Below are 27,671 nucleotides of genomic sequence, written 5' to 3' on the forward strand. Positions count from 1 at the left end.
CGACTGCATCACTAACCTGCTGTGTGACCCTGGGCAAGTCAGAAAGGACCTGTGCTTTAGCCTCTCCGTCTCCAAACTGAGGATCAAGGGCCCGACCCTTACATCCTTACCTACTTCACAGGGATGTGAACAGCGCAGTGTGGAAAAGAAATACGCTACAGGATGTTAGAAATGACCATCTGGGGCCCATGCAGAGGTTTCGGTGGGTAAAAGTGCCCAGGCAGACAGAAAGATGACAAGGGATGACAGCCTAAGGGACCGACAATAGGAAGAAATTCAGACTTCTAAGAGAAGGGTCTGGAAAAAGCTCTCAGTACCTCTGCAACAGGAGGCCTCAGGCATCCCACTCCTGATGGGAAGAGAGCCACACTAGCTCCACCCTTCTCCAGGAGAAAAGTAAGAGTGCTGACTCAGAGCAAGCCCAGCCTTCTCCCGTCCCTCGTCACTGGAACGTTCCTGTCCACTGCACCACGGCCAGGAGGGTACTCACGTTTCTTCCGTTCTTCCTCCGGCTGAAGAAGGATCCAAATATCAATGATTCTGTCCAATCCAAATGATTTAATCCCCTGAAAAAGTTTTTTGGTGGGATTTTTGTTTTTTTGTTTTCTGTTTTGTTTTGTTATTGTTGTTTTAACAAAACAAAGTAAAGCAAATGTAGAGATGGGATTTTGAAATGAGATGTTTTCGTAGAAATGGATCTCAAATCGCACCCAGAGCAAACAGTCAGCAGGAAATTTCACCAAGCACAACAGCATTAGGCTATCATGCAGCCTGAGCAGTCAGGATTCTCAAACGCTAAGGCCTGGCTGCTACCTCAAACTCTTCCTCTGTTTAAAAAAGGGGGGGAGGGGCAAAAACCAGCTGCATGCTGCTTTCTTGTCCAAAAGGGGCAACTGAAACCATCTACCTTCCAGGAACAGAAAAATGGCCGCGATGGAGGTTACGAGGATACCTGAACAACGTGTGGAGTGTGAGTACTCACCACTGTGTCTCTGGAGGAAAGAACTATGCTAGAGAATGTCTACAGGTCCAGACTGTTGTATGTTCTAGAAGGTTAGCTCCTGCAGGAGGGGGCCTGCCTGTGTCGGAGTACAGCCCATTCTACCTAGAAGCATACGCTGAGCACTGCCCAGGACCAAGGCGCCACACTCCAAGGATTTGTCCTCATTTGGAAAAGGGACATGTAAACCACTAACGTAAGACAGAGACCGAAATAAGCCAGCACGTACTATAGTGGGAAGGCAGATGTGATCACAAGCGTGGACACATGCTTCAGACGACACATGGGAGTGACGGAGGGACCACAGCCGCCTACTGTCTGCCATGCCCGGCGTGGGCCACCCTCCAAGAGTGCTATTTTCTTACAACGACAAAAATGCCTAAATTACACTATACCCACTAGATGAAATACCAGAGTCATTAATGGAGCACCGTGAAAGAAAAGACGCTCAGGTGTTGAGTGAAACATGCACGTTTGTCTGTACGTTATAATTACAATTATGTTGAAATGTGTGTCTATAAAGACAAAGACATACATATAAACAGCAAAAGAGAAAATTATTCTCTGAAATACTGAGATTTAGGGTCACTTTTTTTCCTTTTAATTTCCAAAACTTCTGTAACTTGGCTACATACTCTTTATCAATAAAAAAGAGAAAACTCAGAACATCTTCTGATTACGATTCACTGACTGTATTTATTGAGTGCCCACGCATAGTAAACCCTCAGAAAACTCTCTTCTTCATAAAAGGAGTGACTGTCTTTTAGTCATATCGCTTTGCTTTGAAGAGTTAGAAATGTCATACACATGTCACTTCATCCTAACTTCCCCGTGAACCAGGTAAAGGCAAGGCATTGTTTTTGTCTCAGAGATGGAGAGAATGAGGCACACGGAAGTTGTGACTTGCCGCAAGCCACACAAAGTTAGTGACAGAACCAGAGCTAGAACCCAGGTGGGCACACCCTCTACGTGGAGCTCGCTAGCGCTTCCCGCTGTGTTGGCAGCTCCCCTGTTCTTACGCTAACAAACGCCATACACCACAACACTCACAGGTAGCCAGCTGGCAGCATCGTTGGCAAAGCCATAGATGAGAAGGGCATTAGTGCTTTAAAGAGTGGAAGAAAGGATCCTCAGTCCTTACTGGGCCTTTATAGGAATGTCTGGCTAATATGATCAGAATGGCTAGGGGCAAAGACTTCAGTCATGGCGCAGATGGTGCCCCAAGCCCCAGATGCTTGCTGGTGTAATAACCCTAACGAAGCCGAATGTTTTCATTGGCTAGGCTTGTGTCTGTGCAGGAAGCAGTCAACAGAAATTTACTCTTACCCCAATCAGATGTATCCTCGCAGGGACTTCTCCCTCGGTCACCCGCACAGCCTCATCAAACACGTTGGCATTGGTCCGGGACAACAGGGCCACCTGGCCCTTGGCATCACCTCTAATGCCACCTTTTGGGAGAGAGCACAAACTCTGTGACAAATCCAAATAAAGAGGAAAAATAATTTTTGGAACAAATAAACGAAGAGTAACTAAAAGCCTTACTCTGATGGTTTCCTCCAACCAAAGTCTTTCTCCTTACTCGCTTGCAGACATCCAAGATGGTAGCTCCCACATACGCAATTTCCACACCAAATCTGAAACTCTGTGGGAAAACAACAAAACAAACGGAGTCAACAACCCCTCCCTAAAGTAGGTTAGCACGTTTCTGTCCCTGCGAGTCCCGGCCTTGCCAAACCCAACTGTTGATTCCTGACTCACCCTATCTGCAAAGGGGATTTGCAATTCCCCACTGCAAACCCACTCACAGTCAAATGATCACTGACTTGACTTCTGAGCTTTCAGAACTGCAGCTTCCATCCTGAAACAGCTTCCATCCTGAAATTCAGGTTACCTATCTTCCTTTACCCCTGATCCCCAAATCCAAATCTGGGCAATTCTCCCACCATGGGGCCTAGACTATTGTTCTCACCACTGCTGCCAGCCCAGCTCAGCAACCCGAACTCCATGCCTCACCCACTTGGTCTCCCCCTCCCACTGCCAGATGCATCTCTGTCAGATGACTCTTTCCCACACACTTTCACCAGGGCCACACCCTTGCTGGAAAATAGGAAGAGCAGCACATGAGGAAACAGGCGATGCATGCACTGTGAACAGCCCTCACAGCCCAGACAGCCTTGTTTCCTTTCTTTCCCCAAGACCAATGGCAAACTGCTTTTAAGCAAACCTAGCCTTCCTTCCAAATCAAATCTAATGAAGAAGTGTAAATTATACAAAAGATTGAGGGAGGGCTGGGGGGTTTCTCCCCTCACCTCTGAGACTCCCTCAACATTCATTTAAAACTGCTGCTCCACACAGCCAGCCCCAAGCATCTTCACTTCCCGAGCATTCCCTGCGCTCCCCCTGCCTCGGCACAGGGCAAAATGGTCTCCTACCCTTCAAAACATGGCCCCACAGCCTACTTCCTTGATCAGTGCAGCTGGAAAGACACCATTTGTCCCCAAACTCATAGTACTTATTGCCCTTTCCCATGCATTTGTGACTTGAAGTAATAAACTACGATGTGCTGTGGTGAACATCAACAACACTCAGGAAAACACGAGACTTTTGACAAATAGTACTTTGTTGCTACAGAACCATTCTGAGTGACATGAAATAAAACATGAAATAAAATACCCATGAATCCTCACCGACATAAACAAATGACTGAGTAAGTAAGTGGGAGAGAAGACAAAAATCTTCTTTGCAGAAGAATTCTCAACACTTCATGTAGATACCCCTACAGCCTCCCACAGACAGGTACCGGAAAATGGAGGATCGTTACAGCTTTCTCAGCCAGCCAAGGATGCCATGCGTCGTCACGCTCACAGGGGCAGACACAAATTTCCCAAATTTTTATTTCACTTGAAAGCAAGAATTTTATCTTTGGCAACAAACATTTGTCAGTTGTTTTCCTTGAAGTCACAGCTCACTTCCTTCATTTTTGAGAAAATGCCAAATACCCGAGTCTGTCAGCTGTTCTTTCAAGTACCAACAGTAACGACACACAAACGCAGCCAGCTGAGCTCACAACTCAATCCCAAGAGTGCTCTTGGTCAGACAGCCAACACACTTCCGAGGGAGAAGTGCTTTACTCACACTTGCCACTTGCTCGCACACAATACTAGAGACACACCCCAGGGCCAGCAGTTCATCTGTCTGCTGTCACACCAGGACGCTCCTGAGTGAACCACTTTTGTTTGGTTTACTCTGAGCACGTCACAAGAAGAGCACGAGGACTGCCAGCACCATGTGGTGCCCCCGCCTTGACGCACGGGAAGGCGTCAGCGGTGCAAAGGTGAACATGGTGACAACGGCACACGCAAGTGTTGTGAACACAGTTTTGACTTTGCAGACCCCGAGAGCCACAGAGAACCAGCGCTTAGAAGCAAGGATCTGCTACGTACTGGGCGCCTGTCACAGGGTAACCACGGGAAAGCGAGGGTGGGGAACCACAATGCTTGCTTCTATGGTTCTGGGGGCTCGGAAGCAGCGAGAGCTCTTACCTGTGTGAGATAGAAGACGTGCGTGTGAGGGACTGTAAACAGAGCATTGACTGCACCACGGAAGGTATAGATCTGTTGATGTGGGTCCCCTACAAAGATTTTCCCACATGGCTGAGACAGAACTATGTTCATGATAGCTGCAACCAATAAGAGGGACAGTAAGAAAGCTGAAGGAATGCCAACTCACAGAGCAAAAAGAAACCGTATTTACGACAGAAAAAGATGAAAACGCTTCATGAAACGAAGCCAGGGCACGCTGGACAACAGAGTTGTCTTTCCCTGCAGGATACGCAGGCAATGCAAAGAAACAACTATATAATGGACAAGAGAAACCATTTCTAAGCCTAGGAATGCAGATTATTTTTAGTCCCGGATAAATGATGGAGGCTAAAAAAAAAAAACCACATAAGCAAATAAAAAATGAGGCAAATTGTCTTTTCTAACATTGTAACTCAAAGCTCAAAAATGACCCCACAAAGGCACACTATTTTCTATCAGCCACTTGAAAAACAAACAACACAAACTGTCCGGCTCTAAGTTGACTAGCTTTTCCCACTCAGCATGAGTCTAGGTCCCTATCACCTGATGACCTACGCATACTCAACGTTTTAAGACTAACCGAAGCAAAACGTTTACAGAAAAATAAATTTGCTTTGAGATGGGGGGGGGGGGGAAGGACAACTGCTGAAATACAAAGTCAAATAATAAAGGATTTCTGTGTGACCAAATTATCATTTGCTCCTCTTCTTTATGACAAATAATAATCACCAACTTATATCACATGTATGTCCTCTTACATAATCATGATGTTGTTTCTATGTGTTTGAGACTACTGATGTCCTGAATAGTTTATCACCTGGGGTACAGTCCTGGGCCTCATCCACAAAGATGGCGTCAAAAGAGGCAAGCAAAGGCTTGCTCAGCTGCCAGAGTTTCAAATAGCCTAAAAGAAGGGAGCAGCAAAGAGTCAGAACTCTCAAGTAGAGCAGTCACATTTAACAGATACCAAGAGGTGGGAACTGGCATACCATCATGAGTCATTTGGTAAGCCTCTTCTTTGCATTCCCCCAACTTCCGCATGTTGTCCCAGAGTCGGCTGGCTTCAAGGACACCATTCTAGAAAGCAAGTGATACAGCAAGTCATAGTTTAAGACCCTGGAAAAGACACCTCCTGACATCACTTTCATTCTCATACACAGAGGTCTGAACAAAGGCACCATCACAGCACGGTGAGGGGCAGTCACCTCCCTAACCTTCCTCCGGCTCCACGATAGCCTCTGAACAATGTCAAGTGCAGAGATGAGTAAGAAGCTTGGGCCATACCAAGCCCAGTAACAGAAAATCGCTCAAAGAGTACAAGATCTGGGGCAGGTGGGAATTGGGGAAGAGCACAAGATATGACGAACCAGAAAAGGCTGGATTAGTTCTCTAGATTTATGACTGACCACTAAGTCGTACAAAGAATGGCCAATGACTGAAGAGACAAGAAAAATCAGAAAAGAGATTCCATATCTTTAAATTCTACATCTTGTAGACTCAATGACATGCTCCTATAAACCTTGGGTAGAAGGAGCCTCATGTGTTGAATTAAGAGGACCAGTGTGCAGATTAAGTAAAATGTCTGTGAGTCCTCTTCACAGAAAACACCACCCCTCCCAGCTACCATGACGGGCCTGCAGTCTGGGAGTCAGACTTCCAGCCAGCAGTTCTGAAGAAATCAAAGACAAGCAGAACAGTGTATCATGTCAGCTCTTCTCATTTATCCTCGATCCCCACTACTAAAGATATTTAGATACTCACCAGCTTTTCACTCTGTTCAACCATGACTCTCTGTCCTTGGCTGTTCTTACACCAGATAGGCACGTGATCAATAGTCAGCTCTTCGTCAGCCGAGGCAAAGAAGTTTTCTAAAGTCTTACATACTAGCTTGGCCCTTATGAATCCACCTTTCCCTTCAGCAAGGACAGAATTGACCATGAAGGGTGTCAACTTGAAGAGATTCAATTTCTTCTTCAATTGGTACCTGCAACACATATCCCAAATGAACAGTATTTGACTGTTACCACTGCAATGTGGTATTTAGTGTCTCCCCCCACTCCAAGCCCCTTCCTACAGTGACACCACCTGGCCACCTTAAATGTCACAACAGGTTAGGGGTAAACAAAAGCCAGAGAAGTTGAGCAAGGTCCATGCAGGATTGGAAATGGCTTCATCTGGCTTTCAGGAATTCTCAAATAACCCAAAAGATGAAGTGGCTCACGGCAGATGCTATGACTCCATGGTGTGGACTAGACTCCAAGAGGTCCCCAGGGGGACACTCGAGTCCCTGAAGTCCTCCCATCCAAGGGAATTCTAGTTCAGAGGCCCCAAGAGGCCTGGGCAAGTGCCCGTCAGCTGAGTCTTCTCCCCACCCCTCCCTACCTCGTCCAAGGGAAGCCTGTCTGTCAGACTGCTGAGGGCCTGCACTCCAGATCAGTCACGGGCACTTTCTGTGCCTCAGTTCCAGAGAAATGAGAATGCTCACCTCAGTAAGATACTATTATTTGCAAACAACACATTTTTACAAGGTAAAAGTGCAAATCACTAAATATCTTTCTATCGCCTGCCTATAAGTGGAGCTGAAAGCATTCCATTTTCTCAGTGCTGCTGTGTGTAAGCTCATATGCAATCATGATGACCGCAACGTGAAAACCAGGAATTAGACAATGATGGTGGCAGTGCAATGCTCACTTCCGCCCGACGTGTCCATAGGCCATGGAATGAAAGGTTTTGCAGATGACATTGCTGGGGAAGACTAGCTCGGCCTGCTTTGCGATGCTCTTGTTGAATGTCACATACAGAAACCTGCTCTCAGACCACTTCTCAGCGTACTTGACCAGGGTAGAGGTCTTCCCGGTGCCTGGGGAAGCCAAGAGGAAAGGAGGTGACCCTCTGACCAGGAAAAACTGTTCCAAAGGATGCCCTAATCAGGTCTTATTCATGCTTATCTTGCCTCTTGCTTGAAACTAGACCGTGACAAGTTTTTCAATACTGATAAGGTGTAGTGAAAAGAGCAGCGGATTCTAAGCCAGATTAACCTGGGCTGAGATCGTGGCTCTGGCCGGCTCTAGCTGAGCAGTGAGTGGCGAGCCGCTCGACCTCACTGACTATCATCGTGCTCCTCAGCCACGCATGGGCAACGCTGACCCTGCAGGGTCTGGCAGGATAAAGGCAAGCATCAAGGTAACCAGCAGAGGAACTCAGTAAGAGTAGCTATTGCTGGCCTAGGCATCAGTAGTGCTTCAATGGCAAGAGCATGCAAGTGAGACTGAAGGATACTTCCGGCCCATTCTGAGCTCTCCAGTGTACCCTGCCTCTCCACCCTTCATTTATTCAGTTATCGTTCACTTAACAAGCACTTATGAGCACCTACTCCATGCTCAGCTGTATGCTAAGCACTGGGAGTATGTCAAAAAACAAAACAAAACAAAACAAAACCATAAAGCAAGGTTCCGGTACTACAATCTCATTGGGAATACAAAACCAACACAGTTGAAACAATTAGAACAAAATGAGAGTATAATGACAACACAGAACAAAAAAAAAAAGAGAGAGTGAATTTGGAAACAAAAAATCTCACCTGTAAGAGCAGAAAAATAGTGCCTCTTTCCCTACCAAACAGGGCTACTGTGAAGATTAATGACATAGCGTAGAAGCATTTATAGAATGTGTGTGTTGGCTATACTTATTGAATAATCAGGTACCAATCAGCTAATACAGATGATTAGTTACAGTACGAGTTCAGAGATCACGTGGGACTCAAATGGCTAAAGAGGCCTCCACCAAGAAGAAACAGCAATGATGGGAGTCAGACACAGCAAGGCAAAGAAGGCGGGTAGGGGTGGGGGGAGGCATGCTCTTGGAGAGAAACAGACCCAGCTCTGAATTCTACCTCTTCCACTTATTCGCTTATTTAACCTGGGGCAAGTCATTGTAATTTCTCTGAGCTTCAAATCCTCATCTGTAAAACAGAGGTAACTAACCGACCTTCCAGAATGCTGTTAGGGTTTAGCACGGTGCCAGGTGCTGAACGAATGGCTGCTGTTGTTCGTAGTAGGACATTTACGCAGAAAGAAGCAGGAAGGAATTCCAGGTAGAAAACAGTATGAGCAAAGGCTCAGACAAAAGGATAACCAAGTACTTTAGGAGACTGCAAGTACAATTAGTTGACTGAGGCAGGAGAATTACAGACTGCGTATTTAGGAATGTAGGTTAGAATCCAATGCAGGGACAGCCTCCCTGACTTTACCGGACAGAAATCAGGGAGCTACGGAAACATGGCCTGCCTTTCTGTGAGCAATCAGTGTCTGAGCGTAGACAACGATAAATGATGGCCTGGGTCAATCCTGACAGCATCTTTCTCACAAACTAATTCCTATGAACTATCTGTCCAACCAGGAACTCCACTGTGGATGTGCCCAGGAGTGGTTTTAAAAAAAAAAAAAAGGAAGAAAAAAACCAAGCATTCCTTAACTGCTTTTAAAATAATTTAATTGGTACGCCTGGGTGGCTCAGTCGGAGAAGCATCTGCCTTCAGCTCAAGCTACGATCCCAGGGTCCTAGGATCAAGTCCCACGTCAGGCTCCTTGCCCAGCAGGGAGCCTACTTCTCCCTCTCCCTCTGCCGCTCCCCCTGCTTGTGTGCGCACACACTCTCTCTTTCTCTGACCAACAAATAAATAAAATCTTTTTAAAAACGTAAATAAATTAATTTAATTTAATTTAATAATTTAACTGCAATAGTTGGGTAACAGACCAAGGTAAAGAAATTCTGGCAGGTAGCAAGGAAGAGGGATGCAGGGATAAGAGGCTTGAACCTGACTCTCTAGTCCAGGAATGGTGAGCTCCCTTACCTGCAAATGCCATAATCTTTACCACCTGGAGAGGTTCCATCTTGTGGCTCAGAATCAGCTGTTGCTCGTGTGTAAGTTGGATGGTTGTTTTCTTGCTATAATCATTACAGAAGAGAAATTAGAAAAATAGAAAGGAATTCAAAAGAGCAGGTGATGGACTGTCACAAAGCAAACAGGCCGATCAGAGGAACAAAATTAACCAAACGAAAGGCCTCCCCTTGGGGAGATAAACATGTTCCAAAGCTAGTTTATGATGCTGGGTCCACACTCAATAAATTTACTGAAAATCACTGAATTGTACAATTAAAATGGGTGAATTTTATGTAATGTAAATTATACCTCCATGAAACTGGTAAGACAAAACCCCTCTCCTCCTTAAGTATAAGAAGGAACCGAGACTAGAAGACAAAACACACACACACACACACACACACACACACACACACACGCACCCATATACATACCCTGGCCAAACCGACGGTTCCCCTGTAACTTCTCTGGCCTGAGTACAGGAATTCTCCTGAAGATACAGGCAATAGAAAATGTTGTAGTGAATCCTAATAGGGAGAAAGCAGATTTAGAGATTTTCAAATTAAGTCACAATCTCTATCTTGTTTTCCCTTAGATGTACCTGGACTCCCTACCATTTCTAAAAGGAAAATACCTACCACCATTTTATGGAAAAACGAAAGAAAGAAAAGAAAGGAAAAGAAAAGAAGAGAAAAAAGAAAAGAAAAGATTTTAAATATACCTAGAGCTGACCAAAGCCCTCTTGGAAAGCCCAGCTCTGAAAAGCTGCCTGGCTCCAGTGTGTAGTGGCAGAGAGACCAGGACATGCTGTTTGGGGATCAAAGCACTAGCTGTGATCCTAAGAGACAAATAATTACAAAAGCACTAAGAACCAGCTGAGGGGCGCCTGGGTGGCTCAGCTGGTTAAGTGTCTGCCTTAGGCTCAGGTCATGATTCCAGAGTCCTGGGATCAAGTCCTGCATTGGGCTCCTTGTTCAGTGGGGAGCCTGCTTCTCCCTCTGCCTCTGCCTGTCCCTCCCCCCGCTTGTGTGCACATGCACACTCTCTCTGTTGAACAAATAAATAAAATCTTAAAAAAAAAAAAAAAGAACCAGCTGAAAACAAATGTAAATTCTACTCTGATCAGTGCGATTCTTGTTCGACATCAACTTAATGTCATCGTATCTTTCTCAGACTCCTTTGTTCTGCTCCCTGCTACTTGTAAGGTGATAATTGGTGTAGAAACACGAAGAACATGCTATCTTTAAAGGTCCCAAAGGAAGGGTGTTACACAGAGAACAAGATATGATTACCAAGGACTGGAAACAAAATGGCCTCCAAGCCACCAAGAGGGGCCCAAGATGACACAGAGCACTCAGCAGTGGCCCCAGAAATGGGCAAACAGCCCGCTAACAAGCCACTCCAAAGCTCTCTGCGTTCACACGGACCCCAAACTCTTCTCCCTCATCACCAAGTACCCACATTTAGCGCATTGCTCCCCAGCCCCAGAGGGAAAGTGACCTCTGAGCACCCACAAATACCTTTAATAAGATTAACACTTCAGTCTCCGCTCATATTACCTCCCAAGTATAAGCAGGAAGAAATACATAAACACAACAAAACTCAACATATCGTACCCTCCATTCCTCCTCTCCATCCTTGTGAACATGGACAGAACCTGTAGGTTCGTATTTGCACTTAAGAACGTTATTTACCATTTGTGTATTTGTCTTGTCCCGATTAACCCTAAAGCTCCTTGTCCCATGCCTCAATGCCATGATGTGGATACAACATAAACAACATTTAATAAACTGAAACGTAACTCAGACTGACATTTCTGGAGCATGCATGTTCCATCCTTGAACTCCAGCAAGGACGACTGGGCCACAGCTCACATGGTGCCCCCAGCCATGCTCCACTTAGGGCTCAGGGGTTCCAGAGGAAGGAAATCCTCTCTGGGCCTTCCGCCTCCCCAGGACGGGCGGCAGAAGCACACTGCCTGTCTCCAGGTCGGGCGTCAGGGCCCTCTGACAGCTGCCCTTCACAGCTGGGACTTCATTCTGACTTCTCCCCGTGGCCTACATCAGCTTCCCTCGTCTGGCCACTGCCGGTTACGCTTCCCACGTAACCATGGCTCGGTCTCCCTCTTCTTCACTACAGTCTTGCCACACTGGACTACTCCTCTTCCTTGTATATACTAAATTCATTCCTGTCTTTGGACCCTGAAATTATCTATGACTTCTGCTAAAATGCTCTCAAGTCTTAAAATGTCATTTTAAAATTGACATTCAGGTTTTAGTTCAAATGTTACTTCCTCAGAAAGGCTTTTCCTCACCCACCCCATCTAACGTGGTGCTCCCCACCTCCCTGGCCTGTCACCCACTTCTTTTTCTTTGTACCACTTTCCACTCACTACACGTTCTTGTGTCACGCGTTTCCTTACGCAGTACCTGTCTCCCCTCCCTGGATCACACAGTCCACCAGGAGGACTAGAACAGCGGCCGACTCGGTCACCGGCACATCCTGAATGCCTGAGAAACCGGGACGCGCAGCACGTGCTTCAGAGCTGCTGGCCCCCTGCCAGCTGACCTGTGCACACCTGCTGGCGAGCGAAACCGCGACGGTCACTCCCAATAAGCCACCCACGTGCTAGAGACGGCGAGGCAGGCGAGACTCAGCCACAAGGTTTACATCCCGTCCCAAAAGAGAAATGGAGGCACCAAATCCTAATGCTTTCCTAGGAAAATGAAGCCACGCAGGAAGAAAAAAGGCTCCTGTTGGTGAGGGGACTTCACGTCAGGCTTCGACAGCCTTGCGTGTCCGCCTGCCTCAGCGCTATTTCCGGCCGCGTGGCACTTCACGTGTGCAGAGCACGTCTGATGCTCACAGCACCTGCCTTTCACCGCGACGGACACGGCGGGGGCCTGTGAGACTGACGGCTCGCCCAGTACTAGCGCTGGGCCTCGCAGCCAGCGCCGGCCTTTGCCTCTACCAGGGCCTCGGCTCTTCCCCCCACGGCTTTACCGGTTGCTGATGTTGATCCCCTTCTCCCTCATGGCGTAGAGAAGCACAGCGATGCAGTACAGGGTCTCGGTGATGTCTGGCATGGTCACGGTGGAGCTGGGTCTCCGGAGGCAGAAGAGCAGCTGCTGGATGTCATTCACACTGCTGGACAGGAGCACGATGGCCGCCACCAGAGCCCATACGTTGACACCCTGTGGAGGGAGGCGGACCGGGGAGGGGAGGAAAGACCCAGAACACGTCAGACAACCAGCGAAGAGAGCCAAGTCTCAGATTGCCTGAGCCGAGTGCAAACTTTCCACAGGACATTTGGAAACACGGCAACTTTTCCTTTCACCCTGGATTTCCTTCTTCTCATCACTTCTGCATTTGGGTTCTTAGTTTTCTTTAGTTAAAAAACATGAATAAAGGATCTAACCTAGGACCTTGCCTAGAGAGGATACGCCCACCTCCCCACCACTCCTCTCCAGGGCAGCGTGAGCTCTCAGGTCTACAGAGACTGGACAGGGCCAGAGCAAGGTCACCATGCAACGGTGCCCACCCGGGAGGCACAAGGGAAGGAAGACGCAAAAGAAGACAGCAGGCTTTCGGGGACAAAACCAAGACCAACAATTCCCTGGCATTAAGATGTTAATCTATTATTTATTGGGGCCTGGGTGGCTCATTCAGTTAAGCACCTGCCTTCGGCTCAGGGCATGATCCTAGGGTCCTGGATCAAGCCCCACATTGCTCCCTGCTCAGTGCGGAGTCTGCTTCTGCCTCTGCCTCTGCCCTCCCCCCATCACGCTTTCTCTCGCTCACTCCCTCTCTCAAATAAATAAAATCTTTAAAGAAAAAAAAATCGACTCTTTACTTCATGTTATTATTTAGGTTAATTAATGTTTAAATAATATTGATGTTTTAATTAATATTAAATAAATGACTAAAAATTTACTATGGACACAATACACTCTGTTTAGTAGTATCTAAGAAAGTGTTCACGAACACGGAAATAGTCAAATACTAGAAAGGTATCTTTCTCATTCTTCACTTTACTACAGGCATCCCAGTTATAATTTCGGGGTCCTCGAAATCTCACCCCACCATCACCAGCAATCACTTCACTAAAGACAGAAAGAATACACATGGCTGGATGTCCAGCCCTCTGCAGCTTGCAGAGCACAGGCTGAGGGTGCACACGGATTCCTTTTAAGAATCCCTAATCTAGGTAAGGAGCCACAAGACCGAGTCAGGTACAACTGATGAATCATTGAACACTACGTCTGAAGCTAATAACACATTACATGTTAATGAATTGAATTTAAAAAAAATAAATTCAAAACAAATAAATACATGAAAATTAAAAAAAAAATAAAAGGTCGTCTGTCATATCAACACCCAAAGATATGGGAATGGTGAGCATTTTAGTGTCTTTTCATCTTATTATTTTTAAGCAGTTTTTTCTTATTAAGAAAAAAAAGGCTGAATCAGGAAACTGAAGACTATTTCTAGCTTCCCACCAACTCATGAGTGTCTAGTAAAAACCTTCATTTCTCTAGTTCTTTCAAATAAACCAACTGTTGCCAATGGAACAGGCTACCTCGTAAAGAAATCCTTCTTAATTAAAGCTTTCAGAGGCCAGATGACCATCCTCTGCTGAAGATTCCTCCACAGAATGGGAAATTGGATTAAATGCTTTTTAAGGGGCGCCTGGGTGACTCAGTCAGTTAAGCGTCTGCCTTCGGCTCAGGTCATGATCCCAGGTTCCTGGGATCGAGCCCTACACTGGGCTCTCTGCTCAGTGGAGAGCCTGCTTCTCCCTGTCCCTCTGTCCCAATTCTATTTGTGCCCTCTCACTCTCTCTCCCTCAAATAAATAAAATCTTTAAAAATAAATAAATAAATATTGCTTTTTAAAATTCCTTCCAAATTGAAGAATCTATAACAATGTGGCCTGTTATTTCCATAAGGGGACCAATGACAAGATTAAGGCTTCAAAGCAGAGATTAAAGGAAGATTTTGAGGGGCACCTGGGTGGCACAGTCGGTTAAGCATCCGAGTCTTGATTTTGGCTCAAGTCATGACCTTAGGGTTGGGAGATCAAGCCCAGTGTCCGGTTCCGCGCTGGGCATGGAGCCTGCTTAAGATTCTCTCCCCTTCCCTCTGCCCCTCAACTCCCTCTCTTTAAAAAAAAGGGGGGGGGATTTTGAAAATAAATGTAAAACAACCTTCAGCCAGACTGAATCACCACTACACTTTCTCGAGATGAGAAAGGGTGTCTCCTTGGCCTGCAATCCCTCACAGCCCCCTGACTCACCGCAGCAGCCACGTAGAGATCAGGGAGGTGCTGACGCACGCACGCCTCTGCCTCGGGAAGGAGGAGGTGATCCCTCAGACTCCATAACGCCCGTCCAGGATCCACACTGGGGGAGCATTTAGTGGTGGCCGTATAGCTGTACGACATTCACAGCAGAGTCCGTGAGAAAGGTGGTCCTAAGTGCTAACACATGGGAAAGGACTTCAGAATCGGTCTTCCTCCCAGGAGAAAGGCAACTCACCGGATGAGGTTCAGCACACACAAGTCTGACTCCTTCTCTATACCATAGTTCAACAGGATGCCATCCACTTTGCTCACGGCTTGCTCTTCATTCATCAGGTAGCGATGATACAGCTTTTTCCAAGGAATGAACTGAATAGTTTAAAAAAAAATCCACAATAATATGAAGGCAATGGCCATGAGACAGCAGATTAAGCCACAAATATACAGACAATCTTCTGACACTTGAAAAGCACTTACAGCTCACAATTCAAAAGCTGGGCAAGTAGGGTAGAGACATTACACACATTTTGGCTGGAAACTAGGAGAACTAGATCTTGATTTTGGTTCCAACACTAATCTGATACAGAATCTGGGAAAAGCTAGTACTTCAATTTCCCTCGTCACGACACTAACAGCTCAGAGTTTCAATGAAGATCAAATAATAAGAGAACTGTGGCTGGGGGCCGCCTGGGCGGGAGGCTCAGTCAGATAAGCGTTGCCTTCAGCTCAGGTCATGATCTCAGGTCCTGGCATCGAGCCCTGCGTCAGGCTCCCTGCTCAGTGGGGAGTCTGCTTGTCTCCCTCTCCCTCTGCCCCTCCCCCCTGGCTCATGCTCTCTTCTCTCTCTCAATCAAATAAGTAAATAAAAATAAAATCATTAAAAAAAAAATCTGTGGCTATACTAATACCAGACAAAAAAAGGCTCTACATCCAAAATGATTCCAAGAGAAAGGAGATTATATAATGATAAAAGGGCCAATTCACCAAGAAGATATAATAATCGTAAATATAAATGTACCAAATATCAGAGCCCCTCAATGAAGGAAGCAAACACAGACAGAACCACAGGGAGGAACAGACGGCAATAAGATAGTCCTAGGGGATTTCAATACTCCACTTTCAAGAATGAACAGAACAATCAGACCGAAGATCAGTAAGGAAGCAGAGGATGTGAACAACAGATGACCAACGGGACCTAACAGACAGACCAGAACATTCCACCCAACAGCAGCAGCATATACAGTCTTCTCAAGTACACGTGGAATACTCTCCAGGACAGATCACATGCTAGGCCACAAAAACAAGACGATATCAGAGAGGGAGACAAACCATAAGAGACTCTTAATCACAGAAAACAAACTGAGGGTTGCTGGAGGGGAGGTGGGTGGGGGAATGGGGTAACGGGGTGATGGACATGAAGGAGGACACGAAATCTAATGAGCACTGGGTGTCATATAAGACTGATGAATCACTGACTTCTACCTCTGAAACCAACAATACATTATACGTTAAACGAATTTAAGTAAAATCTTTTTTAAGAAAAGGAAAAAAAACAAATTTTAAAAGATTGAAATTATAGAAAGTATCCTTTTTGATCACTATGGAATGAAACTAGAAATCAGTAGCAGAAAGAAATCTGGAAAACCCACAAGTATGTGGAAATTAAACAACACACTCTTTTTTTTTTTTTTAAAGATTGTATTTATTTATTTGACAGAGATAGAGACAGCCAGCGAGAGAGGGAACACAAGCAGGGGGAGTGGGAGAGGAAGAAGCAGGCTCATAGTGGAGGAGCCTGATGTGGGGCTCAATCCCATAACGCCGGGATCACGCCCTGAGCCAAAGGCAGACGCTTAACCGCTGTGCCACCCAGGCGCCCCTAAACAACACACTCTTAAAACAACCAATGGGTCAAAAAAGAAACCATAAGAAATTAGAGAATACCTTGAGACGAATGAAAAGAAAAACACAGCATGCCAAAATATATGGGATGAAGTGAAAGCCATGCTCAGAGAGAAGTTTATAGTCGTAAACACCTCTATTAAAGATGAAGAAAGACCACAAATCAACAACCTAACGTTACACCTACAGGGACTAGAAAAAAAGCGAGCAGAAGGAAGGAAATAATAAAGACCAGAGCAGAGATAAATGAAATAGAGAAGAAAAAAAACAGAAGAAAAAAAAAAAAATCACTGAAACTAAGAGTTGGTTTTCTTAAAAGATCAACGAAATCGACAACACCTTCTGTAGACTAAGAAAAAAAGAGGAGATTCAAACAACTGAAATCAGAAATGAAAGGGGGACATTACAACTGATACCAGAAATAAAAGGACACGAATAAATTGGACAACCTAGAAGACAACGTACCAAGGCTGACTCATGAAGAAACAAAATCTGAACGGACCAATAATAAATGACTGAGCGGGTAACCAAAAACCTCCCAACCAAGAGAAGTCCAGGACCAGAGAGCTTCACTGGAGAATTCCACTAAGCATTAATTCCTTCAGGAGAACTAACATCATTCCTTCTCGAACGTTCCAAAAACACTAAAGAGGAGGGAGAACCTCCAAACTTATTCTGTGAGGCCGGCATAACCTTTAATCAAAGCCAGAGAAAGATACTATGAGCAATGGAAGGAAAATGAGAGCTATGACAGATCACTGGAAATAAATACATCGCATCCTTGTCAGTCGACCATTTCAAGAGGTAAACAGAATATTCGCTGGGATATCTTTCCCCAGATCTTCTCAAGCAAAATGGAGAAAACTCACTTATCCCCATCTGTGACTCCTCAGTTCACACGGGAGACATCTCAGTTTAGTGGGAAGAAATACTATGACACAAAACAGAGTTCACATCCAAAGGCAGAGAGACAGTTCTCAGAAAGTAGGAGACAAGACCTTAAGCAAAGAATGGAGCAAGAGTGATATGAAATTTCATCCAGAACCTTTCGTGCTTAGAAGAAAAATGTACTAAGTCTTGATATGTTCACCTTGCACTCCATCCCTAAATTTTTTTTTGAAGATTTTACTTATTTATTTGAGAGGGAAAGAGAAAGAGCAAGAGAGCACACATGCAAGATAGGGGGGAAGAGAAGAGGGGGAAGGAGGAGAGAGAATCCCAAGCAGACTCTGTGTTGAACGCAGAGCCTGATGCGGGGCTAGATCCCATGACCCCAAAACCACAACCTGAGCCAAAACCAAGAGTCCTAGATAACCAACCGAGCCACCTAGGCACCCCTCCATCCCTAAATTTCCAAACTTCACTATATTTAAAGGGAGAGTTCATCTTCTTTCCTAGGGTTTATCCCCAATGGCTAGTCTAAGGGATATCATAAGCCAAGCAAAACATGCTCCCAGTCCTCGGGTTGACACTTGAGCCCACAGCTGGGAGGGAAGAAGTGTAACTGAAGCACCAACAGAAGGGCAGGGTGCCAGAGTAGGGACAGGATGAGGTCAGCACCAGGAAGTCTCTTCTGAGAGCGTGGGCTGCCCACTCTATCAATGGCAAGAGAGACACCAGGGTGATTCCACACAAGACTCATTTATGAATCACCTACTATATATAAAATACCATGAGGCACAATGGAGAATGCAAAAACAAATAGGACCAGCAGGGTTCTATCCATGAGCCAATAATTTAAAAGGAGAAGAAAGAGGGGCACCTGGGTGGCTCAGCTGGTTAAGCGTCCAACTCTTGGTTTTAGTTCAGATCACGACCTCGGGGTCACGAGATCAAGCCCCAAGACAGCTCTGCGCTCAGGGCAGTCTGCTTGAGATTCTTTCCCCTTCCCCCTCCCTCCCACTCTGCTCCTCCCCCTGCTTGCTCACGGCTCATGCTCTCTCTCTCCCCCTCTTTCAAATAGATAAAATCTTTAAAAGGAGGCAGAAGGTTCTCTAAACCGTAATACAGAATGTGATAAGCTTCAAACAGAGGTATAAATCGCTATAGAAGCACAAGGAAGAGAAAGTGAGAAACTTCTATTTCACTTTCCTAGGTAGACAGTGAAGCCTTAAAGACATGAGATGTCAACAGAGATATGAGGGGCCCTTTATATGGTTGGGGCGGGGGGAGCTGCACCAACCTACAGAGGGGAAGGAATATGCAGCCTATGGTTGGGATGCAGAAAATCACTTGTGGTGGCCAGAATACAAGGGTATCTTGAGAGCTGGGCAACGAGGGTATAAACAAACACTAGAACAAACATGGAAAGCCTTAAATGCCTCCAGGCAATCTGGGTATTATTCTGGAGGCATTTCTGAAGAAACAATAAAATCTGAGGTCTGTTTTAAGCGAAGCTATCCTGTGTGCTTTTCGAGAAAGCATCACAGAGCCACAAGCGGTCTACATACCAGTGGATCACTGATGATCTCTCTCCAAAGGTGGCACACTAGGCTCACATTCCAATAGAGATCTTCCACGGGGAGGAAAGCGAAGATGTGCCTTAGGACTTCACTGGGCAGGCTGCATATGTGGCTCTGGGGTTCTTGGCAAGGCAGGGTCCCAAGAAGCCCATAGTAAGAGTCAGGAATGGGATCAGGACCAACGTCCTCCACTTCTTGGCCAGGTTCTCCAGACTCCGCAGAGCACCAAGACAGACAGCCCTCGGCTTCTTGCCTGGTTTCCCTGGGTCTTGCGCATGACAGGGACAAACGATGCCGCGGAGTCTTTTTAGAAACCCCATCCCACGGACTGGTCCCCGTAGCTTGATTCCTGTCGTCCTCAAAGGACCGAGACCGCTTCCTTGCAGGCAGAGCAGACCCTGAGGAGCCCAGTCTTGCTTCCCCATCACCTTCCTGAGGCAGCGCACAGTTGCTCTCTGCAGCAAAGATCATTTCCCCCTCCGAGTCCTTAGAGGTGTCCTGGCCCACAGAATTGCTTTTGGCCATGTCATTGATGCGCCGCTGCTGGCCAGCTGGGAAGAAGTCAGTGTCGTATCTTTGACATCCTTGACCTGGACAGAGAACCCAAACACAACAAACAAGATAGGAGGGACCGCTGACCCACTGCTGATCCAAATGAGAAAAGCTAATTTTTAATAGTGTACATCAATAGAGAACAGAGACAAGAATCTAGCTACTGGTCAACTGATTGTATATACAGCTTAATCCAGAAAATATTTCTGTTTGGCTCTATCACGTAGTCAGACACATACATGGGAAGAGACAGACACGAGTCTCCAGATGGTCTGAGGACCACGTTCTACCTTGCGGTACATACAAACTGAACACCCGAATGGACAGATAGAACGTCAACAACTACTCACACGGACACACCCACTTACAAGAACTCACTTCTCCTGCCTTACTCATACAACACAAAATCTAAGTTTGTGTAAGTAGAAAAGAAAATGCTTCAGTTATCAGGATTCAGGAAAACCTACTCTTTGCCTCAGTTAAAACCCTTTTAATTTATTTTTATCTCCTCCTGTGAAGCTGACACATTAACTGATTTTAAAATAAAAAGCAGGGAGTCAGAATTCTCTTCATATGATAAGGGTGATACCTAAATAGTCCACACATTTATTCCACAGGCATTCAATCAGCACCTAGGATTCTGAGACAAACAGAAAGTGAAACACGGGGGCGCCTGGGTGGCTCAGTCGTTAAGCGTCTGCCTTCGGTTCAGGGCATGATCCTGGAGTTCTGGGATCGAGCCCCACATCAGGCTCCTCCACTGGGAGCCTGCATCTTCCTCTCCCACTCCCCCTGCTTGTGTTCCCTCTCTCGCTGGCTGTCTCTCTCTCTGTCAAATGAATAAATAAAATCTTTAAAAAAAAAAGAAAGAAAGTGAAACACGGTCCCTGATCTCAGACTTTCAGGCACTTAAGGCAGTCCAAACGGTGATTTCACACATCACCACTGTATTTTTAAGCCCTATTGTAAAGTGCCAGTGAAGTATTTAAACGCCTTATCAATATATAAGAAAATACATGGTTCCTTCCTGAAGTGGCTGTAGCCGGAATTCTTACTGTGGAAAATAAGAGAGAGGAACATGACTAGAGTTAGCCTTTAATAGAATTCATAGGATTTAATATTTTTTCTGTCTTAGAAGAAAAAACTATAACTGACTCTGGGGCAATATGATAGAAACCCAGGGCTCGAAGGCAACAGTCCGGGTGAAATCCTGGTATTTTCTAACTGTGCTATTTTCACACCAATATCCACGAAGAGCCTGCTATGGGCTCCATGCCAGGACTCCACACGGAAATGTACACACGCTGACAAAGTCCTTGTCAGTGAAGAACTCATGACAGAACACACAAAACAAACAAAATATCACCGAGTTTAAAACTGCCGCATACGTCGGTTATGGTAGTTCCAAAGAGTAATAAACATGTATTACAATAGTTAAATATGACTAGGTAAGAGCTGAGTTGGACTCTGAAATTAAATACATCAAAGGGAAATAAGGTAATCAGCACTCTCCTGACCGGTATTACTAACAAAAGTAGGAATTCGTTTGGCACCTAGATGGGTAATAAGAAAACCAAAGTGCCAGAAGTGGAATTTGCGTGTAATTAATAATAAATACCAGGCAATGGCAAGTCTGAGCTTGTGTCCGTAATAGTAAGAGGGAAACATTTCACGGCAGGTGCCTGAGTGGCAGGACAGAAAACGGAACTCAAGGGTATTGCTGTACGATCCAGCTGACTTGGAAGAAATAACACCTTGAAGGCAAGGAGAGGGCTCCTGCAGCAGCCAGGTACAAGGTGACAAAGAGCACAATCCACCGTGAAAGTATGGCACGGGGGCATTTTGGAGAAAACTAATGGCACAGCGGGCTTAGTGACGGCCCGCTGGAGCCAGGACATCGCAGCGGCTCTGGAGGGGAAGAGCGTGACGCTGGTGCATGTCTTCCACCACGCTGTAATAAGGCAAGCTAACACAACTCGTCATGCCACGTTTTCCTGGGGCTCTGGCCAAGCGCTTTTGTAGGATGCCATTTTCACGGAAAGTCACCAATAATGGAAAACGTGTCAAACTATTGCAACAGGAGTACAGAATCACAGCAGCAAGATTTACAAATACCAGGAGATAGTCAAAGGTCACACACACTACAGATTCAGAAATGCAAGGTGTTTTTAGAAGACATACCCCTAGTCCCTCTTTTTGTTCTGGGTCTAGGATAGAGACCATGGTTCGGGTCTCTGTTGGTCCATCTTTGACCGAAGGGCTGGGTCACAGCCAAGTGACTCCGAGCCAAATGTTGGCAGTCGATGGCTGTAAGGTGCTTCCGTTTAAACCGTCTCACTGTTTTGTACCAACGGGCAGAAGAAATGGGACACTCATTAGTTATCACCAACTCTACAAGTGAGCCAGAAGCTTATACTCAATTTTCAGGAATCTAGTGACTGTGGACCACCCCAGCCAGCCCTTTCTTTCTTCCCTACATTCCTATCCACTTTTAGTCATTTCCTAGTCTCTTAGCATTTCCTCCTTAGAATTTAAAAATCCTAAGATCCTGAAATGATTCTTTTTATTTATTATACCTTCTGGAAGCCGTGATCATGAACAGTTTATTCAAAAAGAAGTTGCCACTAATGCGTAAGTTGAGCTCCAACATCTTTTCCTTGACTTTAGCCAGGCCATTCATGTTCCCATAATAACTCTAAGTATTTATAAGAGCTGGCTATAGCTTTGCAATAATAAACTCATTCATCATTCCCGGTATATACTAGCTTCTCCGGGTCTCCGAAGCAGAATGCAGTGACTAATGGAATAGTCCCTGTAAATTCCCGCAGGGGACCACCATGTACACCTCTCAGCCCCCAGGGCATCTCCGTACTGGCACTGTTGTAAGGGGAAAGGACTGATGCCCCCAAGTAGAAGAATCAAACCCACTCTTGAGGATCTTCAGAGGAGGAAACTTCACACCCTCCCTTAGCAACGCATTAGAGCAGCAACTGCACCTAGAATTCTGTCTCGAGAGTACTGACATATGTAGTTTTACATGAGCCATTTGCTATCAGGTAATCCCTTTTCATATTTAACCAAGACTTCATGTTTCTGTATCTGTTAAGACATGTAAGATCTAACTACCTCCTTGTGGCATTAAATAGAACGGTTATACTAAATGTTAAACATTTTGAATAGTTACACATAAAAAAGAAAGAAAAAGGAGAGAGAGAACAAGAATAGATAAAACAGAATTAGAGTCATCCTTTACAGAAGATGGTCAAAAAAGAATAAAATCCATTCCTGTCAGTACCATATTTTCACAGGTCCTAAAAATACTCGAGGAAATTCTAGTGTCAGATGCCAGACTCTCACTCAAAATTACAGCATGAATATGTCTAAAACCACGTCACTCATGAGTATAACCAGCACGATTTACTTTTTTTTTTTTATCATTAATCTCCCTCGGCCCTTAGCTTCTTCAGAAATGATCCTTCCAAATTTCAGTTCATTCTTTGAAGGTTTAAACAGAAGTTTTAGGGAAAAAAATCTTCATGAATATTTTAAGACTTTAAAATAATGATTTCTACATGCAAAAATAGGTGTACAAGCCCCTTTCAAAGGCTGCTAGAGACCTTCTACCTATGTGAATTTAGAGGCTAAGGGCAGGCAGAACCGTGAAGGCACTGAGCCGTCTCTACAAACCCGCCCAGAGGGATCCAAGCAGCAAGTGTAGCGAGAGGAAGGGGCACCGGTGTGAGCCCTTCGCCCGCCACACAGCAGCTGCCGGACCTCCCCTCACTTACTTCTCTAAGATTTGGAGGTGTTACAACGCTTAAATGAGAAAACACACCCACAAACAGTCACTGAACCATAAAACCCCACACAAATATACCCTCTGCTTACTCTACTTAACAAAGCTTAGCTATGACTGATTTGCATAAAACATGGAAATAACTTTCAAATTATAAAGATGCCACCTAACGGCATGCATTAGACATGACATGCATTGGCAGTCCAACCACAGCCACGTCTGTATTCCTGGGAATGTTTAAAAAAAAAAAAAAAGGGGGCGCCTGGGTGGCATAGCAGTTAAGCGTCTGCCTTCGGCTCAGGGCGTGATCCTGGCGATCTGGGATCGAGCCCCACATCAGGCTCTTCTGCTATGAACGTGCTTCTTCCTCTCCCACTCCCCCTGCTTGTGTTCCCTCTCTCGCTGGCTGTCTCTATCTCTGTCGAATAAATAAATAAAATCTTTAAAAAAAAAAAATTAAAATTAAAAATTAAAAAAAAAAAGTAATGTCTCTTAATTACTTATTATGAACAGAAAATATCCCCTCCAGTGTAATGGTTTTTTAACTGATTTTTTTGTTGTTGCTGTTGAATATATTCCTGGATGCTAAAAACCAAGAGTCTTATTCACACGTACAGAGGCAAAAAATGAATGTGCACTTTGTCTACATTAAAAAAATAAAATATATTTGAAATTTTCTACGTTGAAAAAAATAAACTTAAAGTCTGATCATTCCCTTTTTATATACAAGACACAACTTTACCACTTCTGCTTCAAACCCTTCATAGTACAAAGTCAACAACCTAATTATTTTGCCTGAATGGGACCTCTGGTCAGACTGGCAAAAAGACATAAGGTAGAGCTACAGTGACCCTTCCAGAAAACGGACAAATCCTGGCCCCCAATTCGGGCGCTCCAAACACACTGGGTTCAACTTACAGTAGCAGCTGCAGAATTCCAACCAATAAACCCACTAACACTGCAGATCCCAAATACGTGACTGGTCTTTGCTTTTCTGGCTCTTCAAATATCCCCAACCGCTGCAGAGCTGGCAAACAGAACGTCTAGAATTAGAACAGGAGATAGCAAAAAGCGGGGCGCCTGGGTGGCACAGCGGTTAAGCGTCTGCCTTCGGCTCAGGGCGTGATCCCGGCGTTATGGGATCGAGCCCCACATCAGGCTCCTCTGCTATGAGCCTGCTTCTTCCTCTTCCACTCCCCCTGCTTGTGTTCCCTCTCTCGCTGGCTGTCTCTCTCTCTGTCAAATAAATAAATAAAATCTTTAAAAAAAAAAAAAAAAGGAGATAGCAAAAAGCTACTGATAGACAGTATCTTATTTAAAGAAGGTGAAGGTCTATTGCCAAATTGGCCTGGAGAGGAAAACCCGTCGTGGATAAAAATCACAAAGGAATAAGATTAACACCAAACCACTCAAATTCATACGATCCAGGGCCTTGGGGCCGGCGCAGACCTGCTTAGCTTACTGGGATGAGTCGGGTAACAGAAGACGTCTAAAAGGCAATAGAGACATAGAACCAGTTAGAACACTGGAGTCACTCAAGGGTTTAGATGCCCACACAAATCTACAATACACCCCTAAATTCAGCTTTCGGAAACGGTTAAACAAGACAGTAGCTGACAGCAGGTGTGTATAGAAGAGATAACTAATACAGACGCCATGCACCTTGGAACTTTCTCTGTAAAAAATAGATAAGAATGGCTTTATCCCAGTCCATCCCAGCCCTCCCCAGCCAACTATCTGTAACGACGATGCCATAATGAAAATATGGAGGCCCTGATAATGACCATCAACTAGGGGGTAATGTCTTAACCACACGCCCAGGAGTTAGTCAGCGTGCTCCAAGTAGATAAGAAACTATCCTGTCTTTTCTACTACTGAACATAGCACAGTACCAGACACATGCAGCTGTTCAGCGAATGCCGAAGAGTGGAGAAGGATGAGAAGAGAGCAGGGAGCATGGTCATGCTGGGCGGCACAGGACCCTAAGCTCCAGATTACGAGGAATTTGCTGCAGAACTGCTTTCATGGGGAACCTGGGAAGGGCAGACCACACGACAGAATATCAGAAATATCCAAAAGAAACTGTTTGTGCAAAGTAAGTTATATGGACAGGGTAGGCTCTTATTTACATATTTATTTTGTAAAATACATCAGAATCTTAAATATTTGCTAAGAAAATGAAACGTCTGCGGAAATCTTACAAAGGCACAAGAGCAAAAGAAAGATGTAACAGGAGTCAGTATTCTGCTTCCAGAGAGCTCTGGGAAATTCCCATGGATTCTGGCATGAAGCCATCGCAGAAGGAGCTAAAAGAGCGGAAGGAATAGGGGCACCCAGGCTGAGTGACCCGGGTTCCGGGTATTGCCATCTGAAGTGGCGTCACCCGAGCCACCATGACTGCTGTCCTGGGAAGCAGAGCTACCACTTTTATTGGATTTCCATACCAAAAATCATGTTTCTGACTTCAGCTAGAGGTCAGAAAAACTAGGCTGTATTTTATCTGACTCTCCGACCTCTGAGAGATGAAGTGCTTCATTCACTGACCTGGGAGCCAGAGTCCTGTGTCTGTCTACCCCTGGAGTCATACAGATCACTGAACTGTGTTTCAATGAGTGCTTCATTCCGATTCGGAGTCAGAAGGCCGCCTCTACTTGGCAGGTGTATTCACTCACCACTTAAAGCCTCAATTCCCTTATCATTAAAAGGAAACTACAATAACCTGCCATACTGAACTCACAGGACGGCCAAGATTCAAATGAGACAATACAGATGAAAATACTGTGTGACATCCATATCGAGGCTGGCAAAACCAAAAGCCGAAATGCTAGAACGTTGGGGTCAACACGTTGACCCCACCACGCTTGGTGTCTCCTTAAAGGTGCATGAGTTTTATTTTAACAGCATGAATGTTCTTGTGAAATTGAAAAAAAAAAACAAAACAGTAACAGCAAAACACTAACCACCCTCCTGTTCTTATTACCATACTTTCAACCAACAGTTCAGATATAATTGTATCAAAATAAAGAGGCTCAAAGCTACCTCCCCCTCCCGAGTCACCCAAACCTCGTGCATTCCTCCCGCCTCTGAGTGGCAAGCACACTGTGCACCAAGTCTCCCCGGTCACCTCTCTTAGTGTTAGAAGCTGCTCGTGATCCTTCAAGAGTGCTCCGCGATGAGCGTGCAGCTAAAGGGATGGCGAGAGACCAGACTCACTCGTGGGCTTTCGGTGCTGCATGAGGCCCTGTGGTATGAATCTTCTCTGCACCCCAGTGGGTGTATGCACCCCTCTTAGAGGCTCTACCACGGTGACTAACAGAAATGTGTCATCTCCCTCATGTGTCAGGACAGGAAAAAACTGAGGTCGTATGAAGCCATTTTGTCAAACAGAACTCTGCCATTACCACCCTGCTTTTTTTCTGTGATGGCTTTCTTACAGCATGACATCTCTCTGACCCCCGTAGCCCCCCTTTCAAGAACCCACAGCTCAGTAGGCCACCAGCACCTCAGGCTCCCACTCCGTGCTGACCTCAAAGTGGTGACTACCGGGAATGATTACTACCTTTACCCATCATTGAACCTCTTCACCTTGATGACAGTCTGTCCCACGCTAGCCCCGCCTCCCGAGGCAGGCCCACTGACAGAGGTCTCCAGTGAGCTATAGCTGTCCTCAGCCTCTCCTGGACTAGAAGCCCCTAGAAGGCTGGGAACATGTCTCACCACCTTATTCCTCAAAGCTCTTAAGATGATACTTTGCAAGTAACAGGCCCTCAGATACTTGTTGAACGAGAAGCATAGGGCTGTGATTCCTCACCTCTGTTCTCGTCAGCTTCATTCCAGAATCTTTACTGCAAAACAACTTACAAAACAAGTCACAGAAAGTGAAACGGAGTGCTCTGGGTTTTGTGGCAAAGACAGGGCTTCTCTTCTTCCTCAGCACACAGCGAGTCTACACTTCTCTGTCTTGACCACAGTTAGGACATCACTCTGAGCTTGAGCCAATGGAATGCAAATAAAAGGGACAGGTGCCCCTTGCAGGCCCCGCCCACGAAACCTCTCAGGCTTGTTCCTCCATCTTCTGACCCCTTCCAGTTCATGGGGAACTTGACTCCCCAGAATCCTTAGAGGCCCCATGTTCAAAATGGAAGCACCTCCAGCAGCCTGGGTCCTTGGATTACTGTTTCAGAGAGGGCCACTCCCC

At 45.5% G+C, this 27,671-nt stretch overlaps 1 protein-coding gene across 2 annotated transcripts in view; it reads right to left on the minus strand.

The window, feature by feature from the left end:
* The window catches only part of FBH1 (F-box DNA helicase 1), a 48,949-nt gene that overhangs the window by 16,216 nt on the left and 5,062 nt on the right, over positions 1-27,671 (minus strand). Inside the window, exons 2-16 of one of the 2 annotated variants that reach the window (XM_040645457.1) lie at positions 21,859-22,014; positions 19,114-19,715; positions 15,000-15,130; positions 14,759-14,894; positions 12,467-12,657; positions 9,898-9,990; positions 9,434-9,528; positions 7,273-7,441; positions 6,343-6,565; positions 5,571-5,658; positions 5,399-5,485; positions 4,543-4,679; positions 2,543-2,642; positions 2,327-2,448; positions 491-566 (exon numbers count right to left, since the gene is read on the minus strand). In XM_040645457.1, coding sequence (XP_040501391.1) covers positions 491-566; positions 2,327-2,448; positions 2,543-2,642; positions 4,543-4,679; positions 5,399-5,485; positions 5,571-5,658; positions 6,343-6,565; positions 7,273-7,441; positions 9,434-9,528; positions 9,898-9,990; positions 12,467-12,657; positions 14,759-14,894; positions 15,000-15,130; positions 19,114-19,715; positions 21,859-22,014 — 2,406 coding nt within the window. The remainder of the gene's footprint in view (positions 1-490; positions 567-2,326; positions 2,449-2,542; positions 2,643-4,542; positions 4,680-5,398; positions 5,486-5,570; positions 5,659-6,342; positions 6,566-7,272; positions 7,442-9,433; positions 9,529-9,897; positions 9,991-12,466; positions 12,658-14,758; positions 14,895-14,999; positions 15,131-19,113; positions 19,716-21,858; positions 22,015-27,671) is intronic. The other variant, XM_040645458.1, reaches the window with a different exon arrangement.

This window comes from Ursus maritimus, unplaced genomic scaffold (assembly GCF_017311325.1).
Source record: "Ursus maritimus isolate PB19 unplaced genomic scaffold, ASM1731132v1 scaffold_31, whole genome shotgun sequence".
NCBI lineage: Eukaryota > Metazoa > Chordata > Mammalia > Carnivora > Ursidae > Ursus > Ursus maritimus.